Raw genomic sequence first — 24,762 nt, 5'->3', positions numbered from 1 at the left:
TACATTAATTGTGCGTTGGACATGTGAGGAATATACTATCAAACCTTGTTCGCCCGGGAATCTGTAAGCCCAGTAATTGTACCACAATCCAGAGTGGTTTCATCCCACTTATATGGTGTGCTGAGAGAGGTCTCATCTTACAAAACCCTCATTACTGCAACAAAATATATTGCAGCTCCCATTTCTGGTATGTTCATAAATAATGAAAACTTAAAACTACATTTATGAAAATGATGATTATTTATTTGTATTACCATAGGGCCTAGGAGCGTAGGGCATAGGACAGTCCCTACCCCAGAAAGCTTTAAATCTAAGCAGAAGATAAGAGATAACAGATTCAGACAGACAGAAGGGGGGAGTACAAGGAAACAATAGTGACCTGCCCTTGTGACCCCACACGGTGGAGTAAGGGGGTGCAAGGTGGCCCTTTATTCCCCTGCACTGACTATCCCCATTGTAGATCATCGCATGGGGGGAGTGAAACCTCTGTGGGGTTGCTAGTCCTCCTCCCATCCAGGTGAGCAGATGGGGTAGGAAATGGGCATAGTGTCTATGCTGCCCCAGATGTGCTGACTTGAAGAACTGAGCCAGCATGGAAGGCGAAGTATCTGCTACTGCTACAGATAAAGACAAGCGTGTTTAGACTCATACTAAAATAATTAAAGTAAAACCTCAATATATCAGTTGATAGCCATAGCAGATGACTTCACCACTGTAGCAAGGGGGCACTGGAGAGGAAACTGTCTCAGAGCTGCTATTCCAACTCTTACTTACAACAAGGACAGCACAGCTGCATGCCACCCTTACCCAGGGGAGATTATAAACTCTGCTTGTTCACTTACTGCCCCATTTGTAAAATTCAGGAGTAGGTTGTGTCTTCTCCACTCTCAATATGAATTCTGATATGTAACAGTAATTATTTTGGTATGAGTTTAAGCATACACACCCTCGTGTCTATAAATAAGTGAGCTGAATCACCCTGGTGGACTCTTATCTAATTATAAACCAAATATATAGTGACACAAGGGTAGTCAGTGGGGCTTGAACTTTGGATCTTCAGCACCAGACCCACAAATTGCTATCATCTGAGCTAAAATACTATTATAGCATAAGAGAGTCGTAAGTAATAGTTATAGCTGAAACAAAGAGCTCAGATATAGTTGCTAGGGCTAGCCATTAATGGTTGACATAAGCACAGGAACTAAGTCAGAGTATTACATAATGCTACACTGTAGCAGGATTTTGAGCTTCTCCCTTCTGTCATACAGTGACCAGAACAGAATTTTTATTTAGTCTGTTAGGCTATGAAAAGAAAAGGGCTTCTCTTCCCTTCTACCTGTCAGCTCATGTGCGATGGATTAATGGTACATTTGATTACATAAGATAGAATATACTTTAGTTATTGCACTTGTGGTGTGTGATGCGTATACTATTCCTGCTAAAACTCAATCAAAGAACTAGTTTAGGATGCTTTCATTGAGATCGTCACCTTGTATATACTATATGCTTTCCATTGTGTAGAACCTTTCATTGAAGAATCTCAAACAACTTCCCAAACATTGTGTAAGTCTCACAACACCCCTCTCAAGTAGGAAAGTATTATTATTATTACCCTTTTACAGATGGGTACACTGAGGCACAGTAATTAAGTGACTTGCCCATGTCAAACAGCAAGTGACTGGCAGAGCAGAGTATTCACACCATTGCACATCCTGTACATACCTAGGACCTGATACTGCATCCATTATTCATGAAAGTAAGTGGTCGATCCTGGTTTTTAATTCAGCAAGAAAGATCACTCTTTCAAGATTATTTTGCCGCCATACCACTTTGTCCCGTGATCCTGTCAAATCTCACAAGCAAAGCAAGGTTAGGTATGGTTTATATTTGGACAGGTGATTTTTAAGGAATGTGCAGGTACTAACATAAGTAACAGTCGTCTCTCAGTACCACAGTATGTTGTGAGGAGTCATTGGAGGTGCTGTATTGCTAATGAATTATAAAAGAAAGCTTTGTCACACTTGTTCTCAAGCGGCACTTTTTGCAAATGTTGGGGTATATAACCCTGAAGTCATGGCCATTTTCCAGCTCCGTTAGTTACGTTCGGCCTACCTATATTCTCCTTCCATTTCCCACTGAATGAAATATTCATTTTCCTTTTTCTCCTAAAACTCTTGAATAGGTTTGCTATACCTGCCAAATTCCACCCTATAGATGGCTGTGTTTCAGTGGTGGGTGAAGAGATGCCTCTGAACAATTTATATATCCGTTCCTAAAGCCATTTATGTGCTATAAAAGATTAAGCTTGTTTAGATTGTAAGCTCTTCTGGGAAGGGAAAAGTGCCTTCCAGTGTGTTTGCCCAGCATCTATTTCAATCTTGATTTGGGCCTTTGGATACTATCACTGTATACATTATTATTAAATAATAAGACCAACAGTTTTACTCTTATGTACCAATTTAGAGTTTAGTGTAATTTCAGAGACTGTTCCTGCCTCAGACCGACTGTGATTAACTCTCATTTCCCCCTTGTGTCTGTTGGCTTATGTCACTTTAAACTTCCAGCCTGAACATTATTTCTAGATGTTCTTCAGTAAATATTTTACATAGTGGCACAAATTGATAATGAGGAAGTTGAAACTAGATGACTCAAAGATTTAGTGATGGGCTACTGATCCTTTCACCTTGAACTTATTGGTTCAGATGTGACTGTGGTTTGCTGTGCTGAACATTATTATTCTCTGAAGGTGTTGTTTTGTGTTTGATATGAACTTGAGGTGCTGATTTCAGCCCAGTTCCTGTTTGGACGAGTGCCCAAATAAAAAATACACACTTGCTACTAATTGGCCCCCGAGTTATCAGTCTTAGTAGAGAGGTCAAGACTAGAATATATTTGAAGAATGAAATATCCTTCGACCCCTACAGATGGCCAGTCTAGATCGGGCTTAAAACTCCTTTCAAAAGCACAAAAATCACCAATATAGAAAAATCAAAATATACTAAATATATATGAGTTCTCAGCTCTAGTTTCAACAGATTTTCACAGGAAAGTTAAACCACTTGTAGAACAACTTCTACAAGGAAAATGTAGAAAATCAGAGTAGTACACTGCTGGCACACCTGCTTAGCTCAAGCATTGCGAAAGCAAGCTGCTGTTTGATCTCCCGCATCCACTTCCACGCCCACTGAAAATGTGGTGACAAGCCGGAAGAGGCAACAGGAGATAACAATAAACTAGCACCATCAAAAACTTCCCACCCCCCGCGCATACACACAGTGGCAATAACTTAATGATTGTTATTAAAAAGGAAATGTCACAACAGGAAGCATGAAAACAGCATCTGAAAAAATGCACTGGCTGTTGAAACACTTTCTTTTCATGTTCAGCTAAATGAACGTTTCAATACCAGATTTTATTTAAAAATTCCAAGAATAAAGGGCAAGCCGCTTCCCTCTCCCCAACTCCTGATTCTGACCTCCAGAATTTGTCTCCATGTTTTTTGCTATAATATGCCCTGTTTGCTGGTACTTGGATTCTCTCCTGGCTGTAATCAAGTCCAATCTTTTGGCTGCAAGCCATTAGCAGTAGTAGTAGTACCTATTTATATTATGGTAGTGCCAAAAGCCCTGGTTAGGATTTGGGGTCCCATTGTGCTGGGCACAGTATAAACACCAAAGAGAGACAATTCCTGACCTGAAGGGCTTATGGTATAAAGACACAAATCAAAGAAGGATAAGGGATGTGGATACTGTTAGATCTCTTATGCCTGGACCCTGGAACTTGCCAGTTAAGACATGGACAGATTGCTAAGGAACCTGCTTGTTTATTCAGCAGCTGCGTTGCTTCTTGCTCCGCCACACTCTTCTGATCTACTTCTAGAGATCTGGATACATAGAGATGCCTTCTAGTGGTTAGTCGTGGAACATGCACAATTACATCTTCCCCCTTATTGAATTGTCCCCCCGCCCCCAAACATGTCTAACTTAACATTATAAATTGCAGCTATAGCTAAGCAGGTCAGAGTAGGCTATCTGAGCACTCCCGACAGAGTGAGCAGATTATTCATCAGCCTTACCCATCAACTATTTAAAACTATAGATTGAGTCACTTAGGTGATTTCCTTTGGTGCACAGGTTCTGGAGTAGACACTTGGATTGATGCTTTGGATAACAATTCAGTTCTGGTTCCTTTCTGCTGGGAATCAAAGGAAATGCAGTGTCCTGAACTTCAGAATTTGGATCCGCCAGATCAGATACAGCTAGTGCCATGACACTTTGTTTTGGGGAGAAATCCTGAATCTGCTCGATGTGGCAATGCCATATCATAGCAGGTATCAATGCAATGGCATCAAATTAAGGTGCCTTCTGAGCATGGATAGTGCCAGAAACCCACTTGTTGTCACCTCTGTAATCTCGAGCAAGAGCACATTGTCCCATCCATAACTCGCTAATTGAAGAGTGTCCATGGTCCTTTCTTTGATCATTCTGCTTGTTGATTACCTACCTTCACAGGTCTGGTTTAACAAATCCAGGTGAGATAAGAGATTGTGCCCTAGGAACAAACTTGCAGGCAAGTGGTAGGTTTTCGCATGTGCGGCATTCAAATAAGCCAACAAGAAGTTTGCAACTTTGGCTTGTAATGAACCTGGTTGTTCTGTTGCAGCTGTCAATGCTTGTTTCTTGGTTTGAATAAAGTGTTCTGCTAAGCCATTTGTTGCAAGATGGTATGGTGCAGATGTAACATGTTGATGTCATTATTTTTCATGAAAGCTTGGAAATCCGCTGAAACAAATTATGGACAATTGTTGCTTCCAATTTGACCTGGCAGTCCCATGCAAGCAAAAAGACTTTGCAGAACTAGTATGGTACTTGCAGAAATTGTGGATGACTTGCAGAAAACTTCAGGCCACTTGAAATATCCATTCTCCACTTCTAGAAAATTGGTACCCAAGGATGGGCCTGTGAAATCCAGATGAGTTTGTTCCCAGGGAGCAATTAGCCAGTTCCAAGGATGAATTGTTATTCACCAAGCCAGTCATATTTTGCATCTTCTGACAGCCAGAACAGTCCTTCGCTAACTGTTCTCTGTCTGTCAGTACCTAGTCACCAGACATACCCTCTGGACAATGTCTTCATCTTGACTACACCAGAGTGCCCTGTATGCAGCTCTTCCGGGACCCTTGTCTGTAGTTTTGCAGGAATGATGGCATGAATTCCCCACATCAGACGACTTTGAGCAACTGTGATTTCATTCCTCTGGTGGAAGAATGGCTTTATACTCTCCACTTGGTCTGTCTTCCAGTCTTTTAAGATAGCTTCTTATACCTCTGCTAAGGTAATGTCTTTGCACATTTCTTGTTTCAGTATCAGCTGAGTAATAGGAAGCATGCCAATCAGTGCCACATTGAACATTTCAAAAGCTGTAAGTTCATCTTGTTGCATGGAGCTTGTATCCAATAGTGCTAGTCATGATAACCCATCAGCATTACAATGTTGAGCCATTCCCTTAAATTTGACATCACAGTTATAGACCCCCCAAAATAAAGCCCACCTCTGAACATAAGTAGCGGCCATTTCTCGAATGCCACTTTTTGGGTTAAAATGGACAAGGGTGTACGATCTATCATAAGCGTAAACTTTCCTACCATAGAGTTAATGTCTAAATTTCTTAACTCCCCGGACCAGACTTAAAGACTTCATGGTCTATCTGGGCATTGTTGTGTTCTGCTGGACTCAGGGATCTGGAAGCAAAAGCAATAGGCTGTTCCTGACCATCAGGTATCACATGGGAGATCACTGCTCCAATTCCATTGGGTGGCAGATCACATGCCAAGGAGATTGCTAGCTCCAGGTTGTAGTGAGTTAACATTTGCAGCTTTGCCTTCTGGCAAGCCTCTTCACATTGCTTAGTCTGTTTCCAGCATTTCCCTTTCTGAAGCAACTGATTCAGTGGATACAACACTGTTGCTAGATTTGGCAAGAATTTATGAATTTAATTAATCTGATGAATGAACGAACCTGTGACACATCTTCAGGGTAAAGTGCCCTCGTAACTACTTCAACTTTCTCTGGTGATTTATGCAGTCCTTTTGCATCTATGATGTGTCCACACAATGTAACTTGAAGAACTGTGATGCAGTGAACTAGACCCAGAGGCCCCCTGCTGGAGGCCTCACGGTCCGACCACACTGTTTCTTAGAGAGGAGCAGAAGAGAAGTCCTCCACGTGGCCTAGAGTTGTTGCAGGGAATCAGCCAATGAGGGAGGTTTCAGGGAGCAGCTAATCAGGGCCCAGCAGACTCACATAAAAGGAGCTGCAGGGCCAGAGTCAGTCAGTTCCTTGCTGGAGCCAGAGGGTGCAGAGGCTTGCTCCTGGTTGGCCAAAGGGAACTGCAGATCACAGGCAGATCAATGCTGGCAGGGACTGGGAAAGCAAGAAAGAGCTCCTGGCTGGCTGCTGGGACTGAGTAAGGACTGAGCCCAGGGAGGGCTGCAGGAAGGCGTGTCTCTAGGGAGGAATCCCTGAAGGTATGGCTCCATACCAGGGATAGGACTATTTAAAGAGTAAGCCCAGGGAGGACTACAGAGATACCAACAGAGGGATACAGGGATAGGCCCCTGGTAGACTGTATACCCCGGAAGGGGTCTGTTCTGTTTCACATACAGACTCTATGTGTGACTTGGCCGGAGGGCTGAGTCACTGAAAACCTGCCTAAGAAACTACAGACAGGGGTCACCACAATCAGAGAGAGTGCAGGCACATGCAGTCAACCAGAAGGAGGCAGTCATGAGAGGTGGGTGCCACCCCATTACAAGAGCTCACATTTATCACAGTTCACCTGTAATCCGTATTCTTCCAACCTTTTGAAAACTTGTGCCTCATTCTTCAAATGATCCTCATCACTGGATCTGGTGCCAATGATGTCATCTAAATATCAGCTACAGTATTCCTTGGAATACATGATCCATCACCCTCTGCCAAGCTGCAGAGGTGGATGCCACTCCAAATACCACTCAGTTGTACTGGAACGTGCCTTTTTCAGTGTTGATGGTGAGGAATTTCCTCGACCCTTCCTCTATTTCTATTTGCAGGAAAGCCTGAGCTAAGTCCAGTTTTCTGAATTTCTTCCCTCTGGCCAGTGATAAGAAAATGTCTTCAATGCAAGGTAAGGGTTATTGTTCCATCCAGAGTACAGGATTAATGGTCACCACAAACCCTTACTGCATCATTTATCTTCACGACAGGAACAATGGGAGTTGCCCATTCACTCCACTTAATCTTGGTTACTATGCCCATACCTTCTAGACATTCCAGGTCCTTGTGAGCTGCATCTCTGATGGCAAGTGGTACTTGATGAGCCTTGAAGAGCTGAGGGTTTGCCCCTTCTGGGAGTATGATGTTGGCTTTAATGCCCTTCAGATGTCCAATGCCCTTCTGAAACACTGGCACAGTTCTAAATAAAATCTCTTCCAGCTGCTGTTGTGAGCTAGCCATGGACCTGAAGAGCCTTGATCAATTGCCAAACCAAGTGAATACTGTTCAGCCACCTTCATCCAAACAATGCTGTTTGGCTGTTCCATAAGTACAACGTTCCATAAGTACAGCCAGCAGTCTGACATCTCCAAACAATGATGAGTTAGTGACAATATTACAAGAGCATTTTGCAGAAAAACCCTTAGAGATAGCTGAGCACTTTAGATTCCATAAGTACAGCCAGCAGGAAGATGAAACCATCATGATGCATTGGGCTACACTACAAAGATTAGCAGAACACTACAGTTTTGGAAATATTCCCTGCAAGTTGCCATGAGGATTCAATTGGCATGTGGTATTAGAGATAAAACAACCCAGAAGCATCTTCTAACAACAACCACTTTCACGTTCAAGAGAACTACGGAGATAGCTACCTCTACAGAGGTGCTGACTGAGAGTCAAAATGAGTTTCAATCAATAGGTAAGAGTGGACACTCTACACACAAATTACATTATATTCCAAGGTGAAAAGAAAAGACAAAGTCACAGTAAATTGCTATCGCTGTGGCAATGGTGGATAGAGTGCAACTGACTGCTTCTGGCCTGAGGCCATCGGCACTGTGGCAAAAAGGGGCCCCTTCAAGGGTCTGCAGGTCCTCCACAAAGAACAAAACACCAAATGACAAGAAGAAGAGACCAGAAACACACCATAAGGTACACGTTTGAAAGCAGAAGCTGAAAACAGCGAGGATGACTTCGCCAAGTTAAGCAATGCCTGCCTTGAAGTGTGTATCTGGGAGACACCTGTGGTGAATGGGAAACCCCTTGTGATGGAGCTGGACATGGGTTCAGCTGAGTCTGTGATTCCACAAAAAGCATCCCTGGAAACCTTCAGTAACAGCAATTAGGAATGGACTGACATTATGTTAAATATGTACACAGGAAAGAAAATCACCCTGTTGGAAGTACACATGGTAAATGTATAGTGCAATAGTCAGTGCTCTTGTAATATTGTCACTAACTCATCATTGTCTGGAGATGACAGACTGCCAAGTAGACGATCTGTCTTGTCATCCATACAATTCAGCAATGCAGCCATTTTCTTCTCTTGTGGAGCATCTTGGAGCGCAAAATACTGCTCCAACCACTCAATGTACATAGGCGAGTCTTCTACTGTGCTGTCAAATGTGTCCATATGTTAATTTTGGTACCCCGTTACGTCACAGCCCGTGAAACTGTGTTTTCATTATCAGTTGTTAAACCAACGCTGCCTCTTTAAATCTTCACAATGCTGCTGAAGCCGCCTTACTTGCCTTATCTAGCTATAGGCATATTGTATGCTCCCTTCCTTCCCTCAGTAAGGCTTGATGCAGGAGAACCATATACTGCACCACACCCATGTCAGCCCCCCTCCCCACGCAGCCACACTCACTTACAGGCTCCTGGTACTGGAGGACAGTTAAAACAGCCAGTTATAGCAAATACTTAATCACAACAATAATTTGCAAGCAGTCCGTATGCTGAAATGCATTTGCATTAGCCGTTCATCAAAGAGTTTTAAATGATGAACAGTTTTGCAGAAATCGACAGGTGTGCTGTTCTTAGCACCCAGATATCCAGTTGAATTCAGCAAGTGCCCAGGCACCTCTGGAAGTCAAGCCTTTAAAGACTCTTTTGACTAATTTGGATTCCCATAGCAAAAAAAGGAACTACATTTGTTGAATAAACTGTTCCCTGAGAACCAGCTTAAACAGAAACCCTACATAACTTCTGATTTTTATTTGGTCTGTTATATTTCTTTTAAGTTTTTGCTACATGAAAACCCCAACTGTGTTATTAGGGATGTTTGATGAGAAGAGACATTTCTCCAACTACAGACGTGTCTCCTTTAATAGAGCATCATTATATTTGCTTGAGAATAATTTCAGCACATCATTCCTGCTACAATGAAAAACAAAATCTTGTACAGTGTAGTGTTACTGTACAAACACTGCTTGCTAAAAAGAATTGCTGCAAAAGTAGGAATGTGGAATGTCAAACTCAATGTTCCATTATGGTACTTACCATGAGATATATGAACAATGCTCAACCTTGAAAACCATAATTCTTTATATGCAGTGACAATCCTGAGATGTACTTTCATAGATACTTGGCTGTAGTTTCATTATCTGATGCCCCATTCTCTGGAAGAGCATTCTGTTGTATCATGTTTTCAAGCTTTCTCAGCCTCAAATGCAAATATGCGTGATGTAAACTATCATCTCTTTGACCCCAGTAGACAGACAGATTCAGTCAGGCTGCTTTAGTTTTACACCCAATCTCTTGATCTTTAAGGAAGTCTACATTAGTGTAACTTACCTACTGAGGAGCCAGAAAAAGGTGCAAGTGCAAAGCACTCATTGACTTGAACTTACATCTTATACCTTCCAGATCTTCAGTGTGCAAAGTACACAATAACATATAGACTCCCATACATACTGGTAGAGTAGATGTAACTAAGAATATGGGAATCTCACCTCAAAATCCTCACCCTGCTTTACTCTGTCCCTTACTCTCTCTTTTTATCCTCAAACTATCTACGATCATGGGACAGTGACTATCAGGAAAGAACCCTTCTATTAATGCAAACAGATTCTGAAGGCAATTTATTAACCTGTAGTAAATGCACCATACTGTAATCAAACATTGTGCTGTGTACCATAGATTACAAGAACTTATCTCTTCCTTCCATATTTCATACATACTTATGGTCTTATAGCTTACTTGGAATAATTCAAAATCCTAAAGTTGAAACACTGAAACAAATAGGCACAGATTCTTGGCTAATGAGGTGCCTTGTTATCCGGTTGGTCCTACCATCAGTAGCCTTAAAGTGACTGGCAAATGTTCAGTAACTTAAAATCCCTAATACATTTCACTCATTTCCACTTTTCTCATTCTTCTCTTAATGGGTTGCAGAAATGTAACCTAAGATAAGATATGTCTTTAACTTGTGCAGCATGATGCTGATGACCCTTCTGATTTTGGTTATTGTCTGAATTTCTGTATACAGACACTTTTCTCCATTCAAAAGCTAAGAAAGGAAATGCATTTAGATGATACTTTAACTCCCAATATGTTGTACATTGCAGGAAGCTTAAAACCCTGCTTGTGTCTCAGAGAATGAATCATGTGTTGCAATGTTACCTCTTGCAGAGCTTAAGGACTCAGGTACCACGAAGTTGTGATGACCAAAGTTATCTAACTATGTTATGGCCACTGAACTGTTTGCAGAATGGGCCAGCAAAGTATTCATTGGACATCTGATTCATGCCTGAGGATCGTCAAATTGAAGACCAGCTATAGAATGTGCACATTCGTGGATAATCATCTTGCTATACTACCCTTAGTTCAAAAACATTTCACCATCTTCCTGCTAAAAAAATCTGTATCACTCTGAGTAGATGATTTTATCTCAGACATCGTTGATACCAGAGAACTCAGAGGCCATGCAAAGGATTGACAAGAAGCTTACTTGAAGAAAACCTACAGTGATGGATGTTTGGGACTGAGATGATGAAGCTGGAAAGTAATATATTGTATTTTTTTGCCTTTGTATACTGGCTGGCAGTATTTGTTGGTGCTGTTTTGCACTCTAATAATTATAAGTTACTTTTAACTCCACAGATAGCAAAGGTAAGTTAAAGCTGCAGTGGAAATCTAAGGAGATGGAAATTCAAGTATATGCCAAAGGAGACAACAAATGAAGTCAGCAAGAAAATGCAGACCTTGCCAAGGAAGTACAGTATGACCAAAGCATTTCCAAGCTACTCTGGAATGCCATTGGTAGGGAGATAATATAATTCACTGTACAGTGGCCATGCAATGGATTTTATTCTTGCTGGTGTGCATGGCACATCATATTTCTTAGCCAAGCAAGATGGAGAAAATGTGTTATCAGAACGGGGGAGCTGATGGATAGGGTTGTTTTGTATCATTGTTGCTTTTATCTTTTGGCACACATTAATGTCCTTGACACATTACCTTTCAGACGAAGATCCTAAGTGTGGTGTTTCCCTGCATCCAGGCAGATCCACCACAGGGCATGGATGTGACCGAAGTCACACATATAGCAGATATTTTTGCAGTGACACCCAGAGAACTCCTGGTGGGTGATGAAATAGTTCCTGAGGATTGCCAGGATGAGATGAGATATGGGAACTGCTACCACGTATCACTATGTATCTTTGAGAATTAACCAAAGGCCTGGAAGAGGAGGGCTTTATCAGTGCAACATAGACTCATTCACCCCATTCTGTGTAGTCTTTGGCACAGAGCAAACTTGATGGGTCCCTGGATGGGGTGGAGAATGCTATGGATGGATGGGCTAAGAGGCCACACATGGGACCCAGGCATCACATAGGAAGAGAAAGAGCCTACTAGCAACCACACCAGTGTATTCTATAGACACTGTGAGTTAGTCGCTATGTGAGCAATAAATATTTTGTCGCTGGTGGACCAATTTTCCACAGCTGGGGAATGGTGCTCCCTAAGGTACCGATCACCTCTAGCAATTGGGAGCAGGAGTTTGACAGCCAAGAGCACAGACATTTTGACTGCTGCTGTTCACTTCTAGCCATGAGAGCCCTTCTGGCCACTGAGCTTGGTTGCTTGAACCTTGGGAGACTAGCGCAGAGCAAGAGTCCTTTTCTGCACAACCTGGTGCAGACCATGATGGGAAGCAGCAAGCAAACAGTTTCACCGTCTGACAGCTATTGAACTCCTTGTGAGCGCCAGGAAGAATATACAGCATTGAGTTCCACTCTAAAAATAATTATTTCTCTTTTTAAACATTTCTGTTTATTAATAAAGCTGCTTTATTTTCAGTTACACTGTATTGTCTTTTCAGTATTGATTTGGGGTTTTCGTTCTGTTCTATTAGAGGCCATCTTTCCTCCCTGCCACCAACTTAGCAATTCTCACTACTTTAAGTGTAAGTTTCACACATATTCTGCTTGTGGTTTGGGATGTTAAATGGGTTTTATGTGCATATGATTGTTTTTTAGAACAGCTTTTCCATTGATTAAAAGATCAAAACTGGATACATTTTTCAAGTGCAATGTGACACACTAATAAAGCCAGGCGATAAATGCTTTTGGGCCCTGCTATTGAAAAAACCTCAGCATTTCCCTTCTTTAATACTTCACAACCAGTTTTCAAAATGAGCAGCAGCATTTGCTTGGAAGCAGCCTTTAGTTTACATCAGAAACAGCCCAATGAAGCCTGGCTTTGCCTTTACTCAGCTATTTTTGAACAGGGACAAAGGCAGATGTTAAACCGTTCATTTTGCCACAATTTGCCATCTGCCTTTGGCTGTGCTGGGAAGCAGCCAAACAAGGCGGCATGCCTGTTTCTGACTGAAGATAAATGCTTGTTGGAGAAGAACTACTAATAAAAATCCAACACAGGATACATTTTAGAACATAATAGTCACTTTTAAACAAATTTCAAACCCCAATAAATGCAACAGCAGCAATAAGAAAAGATCCACTGTTGGGAAATAAACAACTATTATTATACATTTAAACAAAAACACAGTTCGGTAGCTGAAGTGCAAATATGTGCACAATTAGCCACCCCATCCTACAAGGGTGGAAGCAGCAGCTCTTTGGCTTCCTATCTTTGTGTTAGCAAAAGAATTGCAAAAACTTATACACAGTAGCCTAAAGATGCTAAAGGTAGCGTAGCCTGGAGGAATGAGCAAAAGGATTCTCATCCTGGCTCTGCCACTCCGTGGCCTGAGATATGTCTCTTTGTTTCCCCAACTGTAAAATGGAGATAATAATGCTCTCTTATTTTGCAATGGAGACAAAATAATTAATGTTTTTGATAAAACTCAAATACTACAGTGATTTTAAAAAAAGCCCTGAGGAAGTGAATAATTCTGTATTCATTGCAGACTTTAGAAATAGGTTAGGACCACTAATTGAATGACCAGGATAAAAACACTGAATGGCTGACTCATTCCCTGAGCACTATCCATCCTGTGCACCGAGTGAGGCAGGAATCCTGTGGAAAAAGTCATCTGGGATCATGTAGTTAAAGACTGTATCATAACACCTACGCCTCAACAGGTCTGTGTGCCTAAATGTATAGGGTAGCTCGGTACTATATATCCTTTCCCCACTCTGTTGCTGGCTCTGTGTGTGTGTACAGTGCACAGAGTACAGTAGGGTGTGACACACACTAACACGTATCGATATCGTTTTGCTTCTGACCTTACAAACTGTTGTCTTGAGCACTGTCAGTCTATAAATGTCCAGCTGCAATCCAAGAAATGCATTTTAAATGTGGGTGCAAACATATCCATTAGTGATAAAGCAGAGCAGCATGTTTTGCCTTCCAGGGATTCAAACCCTCCTGGTTAAAGTTATAGGCCCAGTAGTAACATCTCAAGGCATGTCCTTTACTGACATGGTGAAGTGATGAGATCCCTATGCAAAGTTTCTGCTGATGAAGTGAAGAAGCGTTCTTCTTCCCATTTGTTAACACTTGCTGAAAGTGAAAGAATATATTGTATAGCCCAAAAACCTTCCAGGACATGTGAGCAGGCTGATATGCTGTGCTCTGTGCTATCTTAATTAATGATGAAAGTCAGACCCTTTAAAATAGCCTGTGGTCTACTAATTATTCAAATTAATCCCCATCGGATTAATCATCCTCTCAGAGACGGTAGCATAGGTTTCAGAGTAGCAGCCGTGTTAGTCTGTATTCGCAAAAAGAAAATGAGTACTTGTGGCACCTTAGAGACTAACAAATCTATTTGAGCATAAGCTTTCGTGAGCTACAGCTCACTTCATAGTGAGCTGTAGCTCACGAAAGCTTATGCTCAAATAGATTTGTTAGTCTCTAAGGTGCCACAAGTACTCCTTTTCTTTCTGGTGCAGCCCAAATGAGGATGCCTGAAATAGTGTGGTCTAGAGAAAGATGCACTGCTGTGGCAGATCTAAGTTCAAAGTCTGACTCTGCCAATCATTTGCAGTTTGATCTTGAGTATGTCACTTCATTTCTCTATCTCAATTTCCCATCTGGTTATTTAACTATCTTCCTTACAGGGATGTAGTAAGGCTAAATTAGATAATATCTATGCAATGCTTTGAGCATGTAAAATGTACCCTGGTGTCATTATATAGTTCAAATTGATGGGTTGAATACTCCACCTGGCCATCCCACAGAAAAGCTAATTCAGGGTGGAACTTTCGCATTCTCTTCTGTCTTCATTTTGAGAACTACAATTTTCCTCTTAATCCCTCTGCTCGTCCCACCCCATGCTTCCAACCCCTGATTTCTTCCCACAATGTTTAGTCTAAGAAAGAAGGCATGTCAGCGTCACCCTGGACAGAACTGAATGCCACTGAGTTGTATGTCAAGGCACATTCGATGGAGGCCTTCATTCTTCTCTGTTGGAACTCACATGTGTATCCCCTTTAATTTTCGATAGACCCAAGGTCTTCCCGTTGTCTTGCTGTCCCAGATAATATTTCTGTGATCTGGCCACCAAGCATCTGGTATTCTTATTAAGCAATTTTTAAAGCTATTTTTACAGCAAATTGTGTTAAAACTTATACCACATAAAAATTAATTACACAGAGCTCCTTTGTAAAGCACTTTGAAATCTACAAATGAGATGTACTATATAAGCACTAGGGTGGTATTAGTATTATTTTCCACTGATGTTTTAAAAATAGCTATTGAAATCAGTGGGATGTGCACCTGTTTATGCTGAAGATAACTTTGGCCATTCACTATCTTGAAAAACTTTTTTAAAAAAAAAACGAGCCTCACCTGTGGTGTATTTATGTGCTATAATATTTGTGAAAAGATCCTGCTGCCTTTCAATCAGTACATGTCTGTCATCTTATCTGTATTTCAGTTTTACAGGTATGTTAATATTTCAGGGGATTGCTTACTGCTCTAAGCTCAGGTTTCAAATGAGAGAGGGGTCCGCTCAGTCCTTCTTCCTTCTGAGGTGTCTAACTAGAGTTCAGTGCAGGTTACCATGTGTGGCTCTTTCAGATGAGACCTCAGAAACTGAGACCCAATCTTTTCTTATGGACCTTAAAGACTCTGAAGTGATGGGTAAATTACCCTTATAGTAATTTATGCTCCTCACACCAAAGGCTTTTAAAGTACTAAGTAGTAAAACTAAGTAGCCATGGGATAAAAGGTAAGGTACTTTCATGGAGCAGTAACTGGTTGAAAGAGGAAACAAAGGGTAGGAATAAATGGTCAGTTTTCACAATGGAAAAGTGAACTGGGGGAGGGGGGGGGTCCGCCAAGGATCTGTACTGGGACCTCTGTTGTTCAACATATTAATTAATAATCTGGAAAAGGGGTGAACAGTGAAGTGGCAAAGTTTGCAGGCAATATAAAATTATTCAAGATAATTACATCCAAAGCTGACTGCAAAGTGTTACCGAGGGATCTCACAAAATGGCAAACAGAATGGCAAAATTCAATGCTGATAAGTGCAAAGTAATGCACACTGAAAAAAAAATAATCCCAACTATATGTATACAATGATGGGTTCTGAATTAGCTGTAACCACCCAAGAAAGAGATCTTGACATCACCATGGATAATCCTCTGAACACTTCCATGCAGTGCTCAGCATTAGTCAAACAGGCTAGAAGTATGTTAGGAACTATTAGGAAAGAGGACAAAAAAGACGTAAAATATTGTAGGGCCACTACATAAATTCATGGCGTGCCCACACTTTTAGTACTGTGTCCAGTTCTGGTCAACCCATCCCAAAAAGGATACAGTGGAACTGGAAAAGGTTCAGAGAAGAGAAGCAAAGGGGATTAGGAAAATGGAATGGCTTTAGGGTGACCAGACAGCAAGTATGAAAAATCGGGACAGGGGGTAGAGGGTAATAGGTGCCTATATAACACAAAGCCCCAAATATTGTGACTGTCCTTATAAAATCGGGACATCTAGTCACCCTAAATAGCTTCCATATGAGGAGAGACTAAAAAAATTAGCACTGTTCAGCTTAGAAGAGAGACGATTAAAGGGGAATATGATAGAGGTCTATAAAATCACAAATGATGAGGAAAAAGTGAATAGAAAAGTGTTGTTTACCCTTTCACACAATACAAAAACCAGGAGTAACCTGACCAATTTGATAGGAAACAGGTTTAATACAAACAAGAGGAAGTACTTTTTCACACAACACACAATTGCCATGGGCTGTTTTGATGGCCATAAGTACACCGGGGCTCAAAAAAGAACTGGATACGTTCATGGAGGATAGGTCCATCAATGGCTATTAGCCAAGATGGTCAGGGACATAACCCCATGCTCGCGGCAACCCGAAATCTCTGACTGCCAGAAGCTGGGAGTGGAAGACAGGAATGGATCACTCCCTAATTGCCCTCTTTGATACACGCTCCCAGAAGCTCTGGTACAGGCCACTGTTGGAGACAGGATACTAAGCAAGATGGAACATGGTCTGACTCAGTGTGGCAGCTATTTCTGTTCTCTTTGTCCCCTCCAAATTTGGCTCCGTGTCATTTTTTATAAATGCAACATTTTGCCCATTTTATTAGCCAAATGTCAGCACCTCGCCCCCCCCCCCCCGCCCCCCGCATTTTTGTGTTGTGCTGCTTAGTTGTCAGCCAGAATTTGCCTGCTTTTTGCTGATCACTGAAGGGGTCTGTGTGTGTGTGTGTGTGTGTGTGAATTCTCACTGAAATCAATAGGAGTCAGGATGCTCAGCACTTTTCCAGGTGTAAGCCTATAATGTATTGAGCAATTTGGGATGAAAAGTGAACTTGTGGGGAAAAAAGGACAGTCTTTGGTTTACCTGATATAAAATGCATATATATAAAACGTAATAATATAGAATAAATATTTGTGTTATGTGTAGATTTTCACCTATTGTTTTGTTTCTTGTAGATTATTGGAACAATTCCACTGATGCCTAATCCAGTCCCATCCAATCAGGCAGCAGGAGGAGCTCAGGGCCTTCAAGTGCAGCCAATTACCCCACAGTTATTGACTAATGCCCAGGGTCAGATCATTGCTACAGTCATTGGAAACCAGATACTACCAGTGATCAACACCCAAGGAATAACACTATCACCACTCAAACCAGGCCAACAGGTAAATTATCTATAGCTTCAGTGATTTCAAAAACAGCTGCAACAGAAATAACCATCTGCTCCTTACTCACTTTCGTAGCCTTTTTTCAGAGTTCCCTGTTTTGTTACCATTCTGTGTCATGCAATGAAAGGTATATTTTAATTATATTCAGACTCATTCAGGCAGGGGGAAATATTCAGATAAGTAGTTTTGTTTTTCTCTCTTATGAGCAAAGTACTTCAACCAGTAATGTGTTATTCTGAAAGGAAAAATTGTTGTCTAAAGTTGAATGGAGTGACTTATATTGCAGGCACTTCCATAATAGTTCATTTCAAAAATATAGCAAGTTTCATTTTCCTTTAAAAAAAACCGAGACTATTCACTAACTTGCTCCATTAAAATATATATATGAGTATATGCGCAAAGGAAAACAAGGGAAAAGTTGCAGTGAAAAAATGTCATTCAATATAATGTACCATGCAATCCACAAATTTCAGGATGGATGTAGCAACCTCATATAGTCCAGAAAAGATTCTATAGTTAATTAAATCCTTCATGATTGTCTAATGCTTGACAGGCAAGATTAATTAGTTCTTGTCATGTTTGTAAAGAATCAAATGCTGTCCGATCCAAAACCTTTTCATTTGAAAAAGCAAAATCCAAGTGTAGAACAGATCAGTGCAATGATATCACGCTGTGATTGCCAAGAGAAGTCATATTATGAAAGGGTCAGTCATTTCAATGGTCAAGTTATTGTGGTGGTGGTGTTATTGAACCTTTGTATATTTTTAGACACCAATAAGTCTATCCCACACCCTATCCCTACCCCAAATACTAATTAGCTGTCCCATGTTTGTGAGAACTCTAGGATAGAGTGAACTATAAATTAATCTCAACTGTGCCTTGTTTAGCTTGAGATTTAAAAAGCTAATGAATTTCTAAGATGGCTCTTTTCTTAGGTCTCATACCTTTATATGGCTGCAGGGTTCTTTTGCCAGCCTACTCTTTGGGTCATTTAAGGGAGGAATTTTCAAAAGTGCTCAGCATTGGCCCAACTCTACTCCCATTGCAGTCACTAGTAGAACTCCCATTGACTTCAGCGGGAGCAGAGTTAGGCCAATGTTGAGTGTTTGTGAAAATGCCACCCTTAAATGTTTAGTAACAGAGGACTGTAAAGAGCCCAGAGCCCCTGCAGTGGAAAATCTGCGTATGGGTTAGGAAATGCAGCAGGTTTCATCCCACGGTTTCCTTCTGCTTGTCTCACTGAGAGGGCAGGGCTTTCCCTCCCTCCGGGAGCAGGCAGGGGGGTGAGACTCACAAAAACTGTTGCTCTCCTGGGATCCCCTGGGAGATCCCTGGATCTTAGGACAACGATGGAGCACAGAGGCCTGTTAGAGGTCTAAAAAGCATCACAACTCTCTGCCGAGCCAGGTTCCTAAGGAATCCCTGCTGGCTGATGCAGAAGGGGAACCCATTCAAGCTAGAGCTGCTTGTGGTACTAGATCCCGCAAAGTAGGCGAGAAGGGGGTGGATGGCGGTGGAGCCAGGGCCTCATCCCCTCCTCTGCAGTGCTGATGGAGTCAGCCTCACATGGAGAGAAGCACAGTGCCTCTATTAACTGTTGCTAGGTGGTACGACTAGTTGCAATGGGACAGTCCAACGGCTGAAGAGCCACTATCTGGTCTTACCATATTGTATGTCAGTATGTAGGATCTGCTACATATTGTACAATATAAATAAAAAGAGTTACTATAAATTGCCCACCAATAAATGAAGAAAACACAGATATATGTTAAATAATGTATTTGCTTCAAGTTCTATTGAGTAGTAAGGTGAATCTTTAAAAGCAAGCAAACGAGTCCTTGGGGGGATTTTATTTTCAAAGGAGAAATAACAAATATTTTTTCAAGATTTATTTAAGTAACAATTTTTCCAAAGATCAGCATCTCCGGGCCCAATCCCACTGACCTTATTCAGTCAAACTCCAGGATTTCAATGGATTGCCCTGAGTAGTTCAGCACCAAAAATATTCCCTTTTTTAAATCTATGGTAAACTGATGTCGAATGTCCTCCTCAGTGTGAATGTAAAAAAAAAAAAAATCGAATACAAAATTACCGGTATATTAAAAATATTATAAAATCACTATTTTGATTGGACCTACAGATCAGAGCTACAGGTGCTCCCTCTACTGGCTCTTCAAGCTTTTACCTAAGGCCCCCAACTAAAGTCAGTGGAGTGTTGACATTGATTACAACTGGAGCAGAGCTGAGGCCTAAGAACCTCGTCCTACAAGTTGATAGTGCTGATGCTCAGATAAAGAATCAAATGAGATGTAACAATACTGGCAGTTGGGCCCTTTGAAAAGTAAATGGGATTGCACAAGCTATAAATCAGTACTGAAGTTGTCTGTCAGATAACAGGGTATGAACCCGTCTCAATTTTTGGCTGTAGATATGAACCTTCCCACAGGCCAGGGATGTTTCAGTCCAACATTTTGGTTCAACTCATCTCTACTCCTCTGCTATAAAGGCTAATTTTCAGAAGAGCTGAGCACCTAACTCTATTTAAACTCAGTGGGAGCCACAGGTACTCAGGATCTTTGAAACTCAGACCCATACTCTATTTGGTAGATAATTTTCAAATTTCTTAAAGTGTATTTGGGAGAAAAATTGCAAACCATTTTTTTAAGTTGTGAGTGTAAAAATAAATCAATGAAGTAAAAATGATGTATTAAAATAGGGTTACAGCCAATCTCAACTCAGCATGCAACTTTCCATCCTCTTGGAAACTCGGCAGTTAAGAAAACTCTGCAAGTTAATTTAAATATTTTTCTATTATATATTTTCCCATTGTGAGATAAAAATATATGCAATCCTGTTCAGCATATTCAAAAATAATCTGGAAAAAGGTGGCTAAATTTGCAGATGATACAAAACTACTCAAGATAGTTAACCCAAAGCTGAGTGCAAGGAGTCAAAGGGGATCTCGTAAAACTGGGCAACAAAATGGCAGATGAAATTCAATGTTGATAAATACTAAGTAATGCACACTGGAAAATATAATCCAAACTGTACATACAAAGTGATGGGGTCAAAATTAACTGTTACCACTTGAGAAAGATCTTGTAGATAGTTCTCTGAAAACATCTGCTCAATGTGCAGCAGCAGTCAAAAAGGCGAACAGACTGTTAGGAACCATTAGGAAAGGGATAGATAGTAAAATAGGAACTATAGTGCCACTATATAAATCCATGGTACTCTCACATCTTGAATATTGCATGCAATTCTGGTTGCCCCATCTCCTAAAAGATGTGTGAGTCTTGGGAAAGGTACAGAGAAGGGCAACAAAAATGATAAGTATGCAACAGCTTCCATATGAGGAAAAATTTAAAAGACTGGAACATCTTAAATTAGAAAAGAGATGACTAAGGGGGGATATGATATAGGTCTATAAAACCATGAATGGTGTGGAGAAAGTGAATAAGGAAGTGTTATTTACCTTTTCACATAACACAAGTATCAAGGGTCACCTGATGAAATTAATAGTCATTAGGTTTAAAACAAACAAAAGGAAGTGCTTCTTCACACAATACACAGTCAACCTGTGGAACGTGTTTCCAGGGGAAGTTGTGAAGACCAAAAGTACAACAGAGTTCAAAAAAGAATTAGATAAATTCATGGAGGTCCATCAATGACTATTAGCCAAGATGGTTAAGAAAACAATCCCATGCATTGGGTGTCCCTAAGCCTCTGACTTTCCCCCAGGTCAGACTGGCTGAAACCCTGGGGGCGGTTGCCTTTCTCTGCAACATGGGCCATGGGTCACTTGCAGGTTTAAACTATGTAAATAGTGATTTCTCTGTAACTTGAAGTCTTTAAACCATGATTTGAGAACTTCAATAACTCAGCCAGAGGTTTGGGTCTATTTCAGGAGGTCAGACTAGATGATCACAATGGTCCCTTCTGACCTTAAAGTCTATGAGTCTAACTGCCAGAAGCTGGGACTGGATGATGGGATGATTGTCATGTTCTGTTTATTCCCTCTGAAGCATCTAGCACCTTTCATTGTCATTATGGACCATTAGTCTGACCCAGTGTGGGCTATTTTATGTTCTTATCAAAATCATGTATAGGAGTAAAGTCACATGCTATTTTGCTGTGTTTCAGAAAAATTTCTTTAGACTTTTCCCATTCCATATTTTTATGTAAAATGTACAAAATGAAATTCTGCTCATGGTTAAAGTATTTTTATTAGTAGTACTACAGTAATACAGGGATGCATTGTGTGAGGCCCTGTACATACTCATGTTAAGAGGTTAGATCCTGCCTTGAAGAGCTTACCGTCTAAATGGACAAGAAGAGGGTAGAAGACTGAAAGTATTATCTTCATTTTACAAATGGGGAACAGAAAAATTAAGGCTGGGATTTTCAAAAATGCTTCAATGATTTGGGAACACAAATCACATTGAAAAGTCCCACCTTAAGAGACTTGCCCAAGGTCACGTGGGAGTTCAGCGACAGAGCCAGTAGCGGACCAAGAGGCCAGTACTTCGCAGGCCTGTAAATTCAGTGCAACACTACTTATTTCCATGGAGTTACTCCAGGTTTACACCGGTGTAGCTGAAACCAGAATTTGGCCCTTAAAGAGGCAATTCCTTAGCTAATAATATTTATGTTTTGGGCTGAAAATGTTTCTGCTGATATTTAGGCACCCGGCTGGTTTTGCAGATTGCAGAGCATGCAGCAGTTCCTTTTCGAGTCAGTACTGCAAAACTTATTTGTGACTATTCAAATTCAAAAGCGAAATTTGATTTGACCATATTCACAGCTTGTGCTGTGCAAATAATGAAAACAGTGATTACCTAAATAGTTTGTTCATAAATCTTTGCAGCATGTGTCAAGTACGTACCTTGTTAGCTTCTTTCTGGGTTTTTTAAATGAATGCCTAGCATTTGTGGGTGGTGTCCAGAATGACAGTCCCTTCCAACCCTGAAAGTCTATGATTCTTTGACAGGAGGACAGGGTTAGAATTCAAAACAACCTTGACAAATAGGACAATTGGTCTGAAATCAACAAAATGAAATTCAGTAAAGACAAGTGCAAAGTACTTCACTTTGGAAGGAAAATTCAAATGCACAATTACAACATGGGGAATAACTGGCTAGACATAGTACTGCTGAAAAGGATCTGGAGGTTTTACTGAATCACAAATTGAATGTGAGTCAACAGTGTGATGCAGTTGCGAAAAAGGCTAATATCGATCTGAAGTATATTAACAGGAGTGTCATACGTTAGATGTGAGGAAAGGTTAGAAAAAACTGGGCATGTTTAGTCTTGAGAAAAGAAGACTGAGGGGAGACCTGATAGTCTTCAATTATGTTAAGGGCTGTTATGAGGAGGACAGTGATCATTTGTTCTCCGTGTCCATTGACGATAGGATAAGAAGTAATTGGCTTAATCCACAGCAAGGAAGATTTAGCTTAGATATTAGGAAAACTTTCTAACTATAAGAATAGCTAAGCACCGGAATAGGCTCCCAAGGGAGGTTGTGGAACTCTTCATTGGAGGTTTTTAAGAACAAATTAGACAAACACTCCTCAAGAATGGTCTAGGTATTCTTGGTCCTACCTCAGTGCGGGGGATAGATTTGATGATCTCCCAAGGTCTCTTCCAGCCCTACATTTCTGTGATTCTATTCTATGAGTCTATTAATATATTCCTGCATTGTTAACCCAGTTCTAGCTTATATCCCAAATGAATGTGGGTCCAAATTATTCTGTTTTATTTTAAAATTCAGTCATCCAACTTTCTCATAAGAGCCACCAGACTTGCCAAAACCAATATATAATCACTTTTAATTAAAACCCTCCAGTGGCAGCCACAGAAACACAGGAATTGCCATAGCATAATGGACCACTGGCCCATTTAGTCCAGTATCCTGTCTCTGACAGTGGTCAGCACCAAGTGCATCAGCAGAAGATGCAAGAAATCTTACAATGAATAAGTATGAAATATAGTACTCTTAGTGGAATTTCTTTTCTAAATCCAGGCAATGAGGGTAACATTTTCAGAAGTGCCGAAGTACCAGTTAAAAGTCAATGAGACTTCAGCTTCTAAGTCACTTAGGAACTTTTTGAAAATTTTACCTTTAGTGATGATCTTGTGCTCTGAGTATGAGGGTTTATATTGCTTGTATACTTTCTAGCCTATCTAATGTAACTGGAATGTCTAATGGATTTTTGAGTCTTGCTACGTTCTTGGCTTCAATTTTACCATGTGGCATTGACTCCACAGGTTAATTATGTGTTGTGCAAAACATTGTTTCTTTCTATGAGTTGTAAATATGTTTCTTTTTAATTTCATTGGGTGCCATCCTGTTCTATTATGAGAAATAAATACAAGCTTCCAATTTATGTTCTCTAAACTATTCATTATATATACACCTCTATTACGTCACCGCCTATCCATTTCTTCTCCAAGCTATATGAAATAGTTGCAAAAAGAAAAGGAGTACTAGTGGCACCTTAGAGACTAACCAATTTATTTGAGCATAAGCTTTCATGAGCTACAGCTCACTTCATCGGATGTGTGAAAGCTTATGCTCAAATAAATTGGTTAGTCTCTAAGGTGCCACAAGTCCTCCTTTTCTTTTTGCGAATACAGACTAACACGGCTGCTACTCTGAAACATGAAATAGTTGCTGTTTCAAAGTTTTTACTGTTTTCAAAGATATCAGTTTAAGCATATACGTTGCCTATACGTATAATGAGAATTTTACTAGAACTAGTAATACCTTTCTAAACATTTTTAATGTTGTGAAAGGTATTACTAAAGTGCACCTGTTGTAGGCTTCATGTTTTTAATCTCTCTTCATAACCAGTTCTTTCCATGCACCTAAACATTTTCATTGCCTTCGTCTCAACCCTTTTCATTTCTGCAATAACCTCTTTGAGATTCTGTAATCGGAACTGAACACAGTAATAATGGTGAGGTGCATCAGCAACAAATATAATGGCATTATATCTTTGGTATGATTCTCTGTCCTTCTCTTAATACAATCTAACATTTTGTTTGCTTTTTTGATCACCATTGCTCTTTGAGCAGGTGTTTTCAGTGAGCTGTCCACTGTGACACATGTTTTTCCCCTGAGTTGTTATAGTTAATTT

General features: G+C 40.6%; 1 protein-coding gene across 1 annotated transcript in view; it reads left to right on the top strand.

Moving 5' to 3' along the window:
* Nucleotides 1-24,762, top strand: part of POU6F2 (POU class 6 homeobox 2) — a 386,987-nt gene that overhangs the window by 337,100 nt on the left and 25,125 nt on the right. Inside the window, exon 7 of the mRNA XM_007058726.4 lies at nucleotides 17,411-17,617. Within this exon, the coding sequence (XP_007058788.4) occupies nucleotides 17,411-17,617 (207 nt within the window). The remainder of the gene's footprint in view (nucleotides 1-17,410; nucleotides 17,618-24,762) is intronic.

This window comes from Chelonia mydas, chromosome 2, assembly GCF_015237465.2.
Source record: "Chelonia mydas isolate rCheMyd1 chromosome 2, rCheMyd1.pri.v2, whole genome shotgun sequence".
NCBI classification, from domain to species: Eukaryota; Metazoa; Chordata; order Testudines; family Cheloniidae; genus Chelonia; species Chelonia mydas.
Note: the sequence above shows the minus strand (reverse complement) of the source record. Positions and strands in the feature narration are given on the sequence as shown.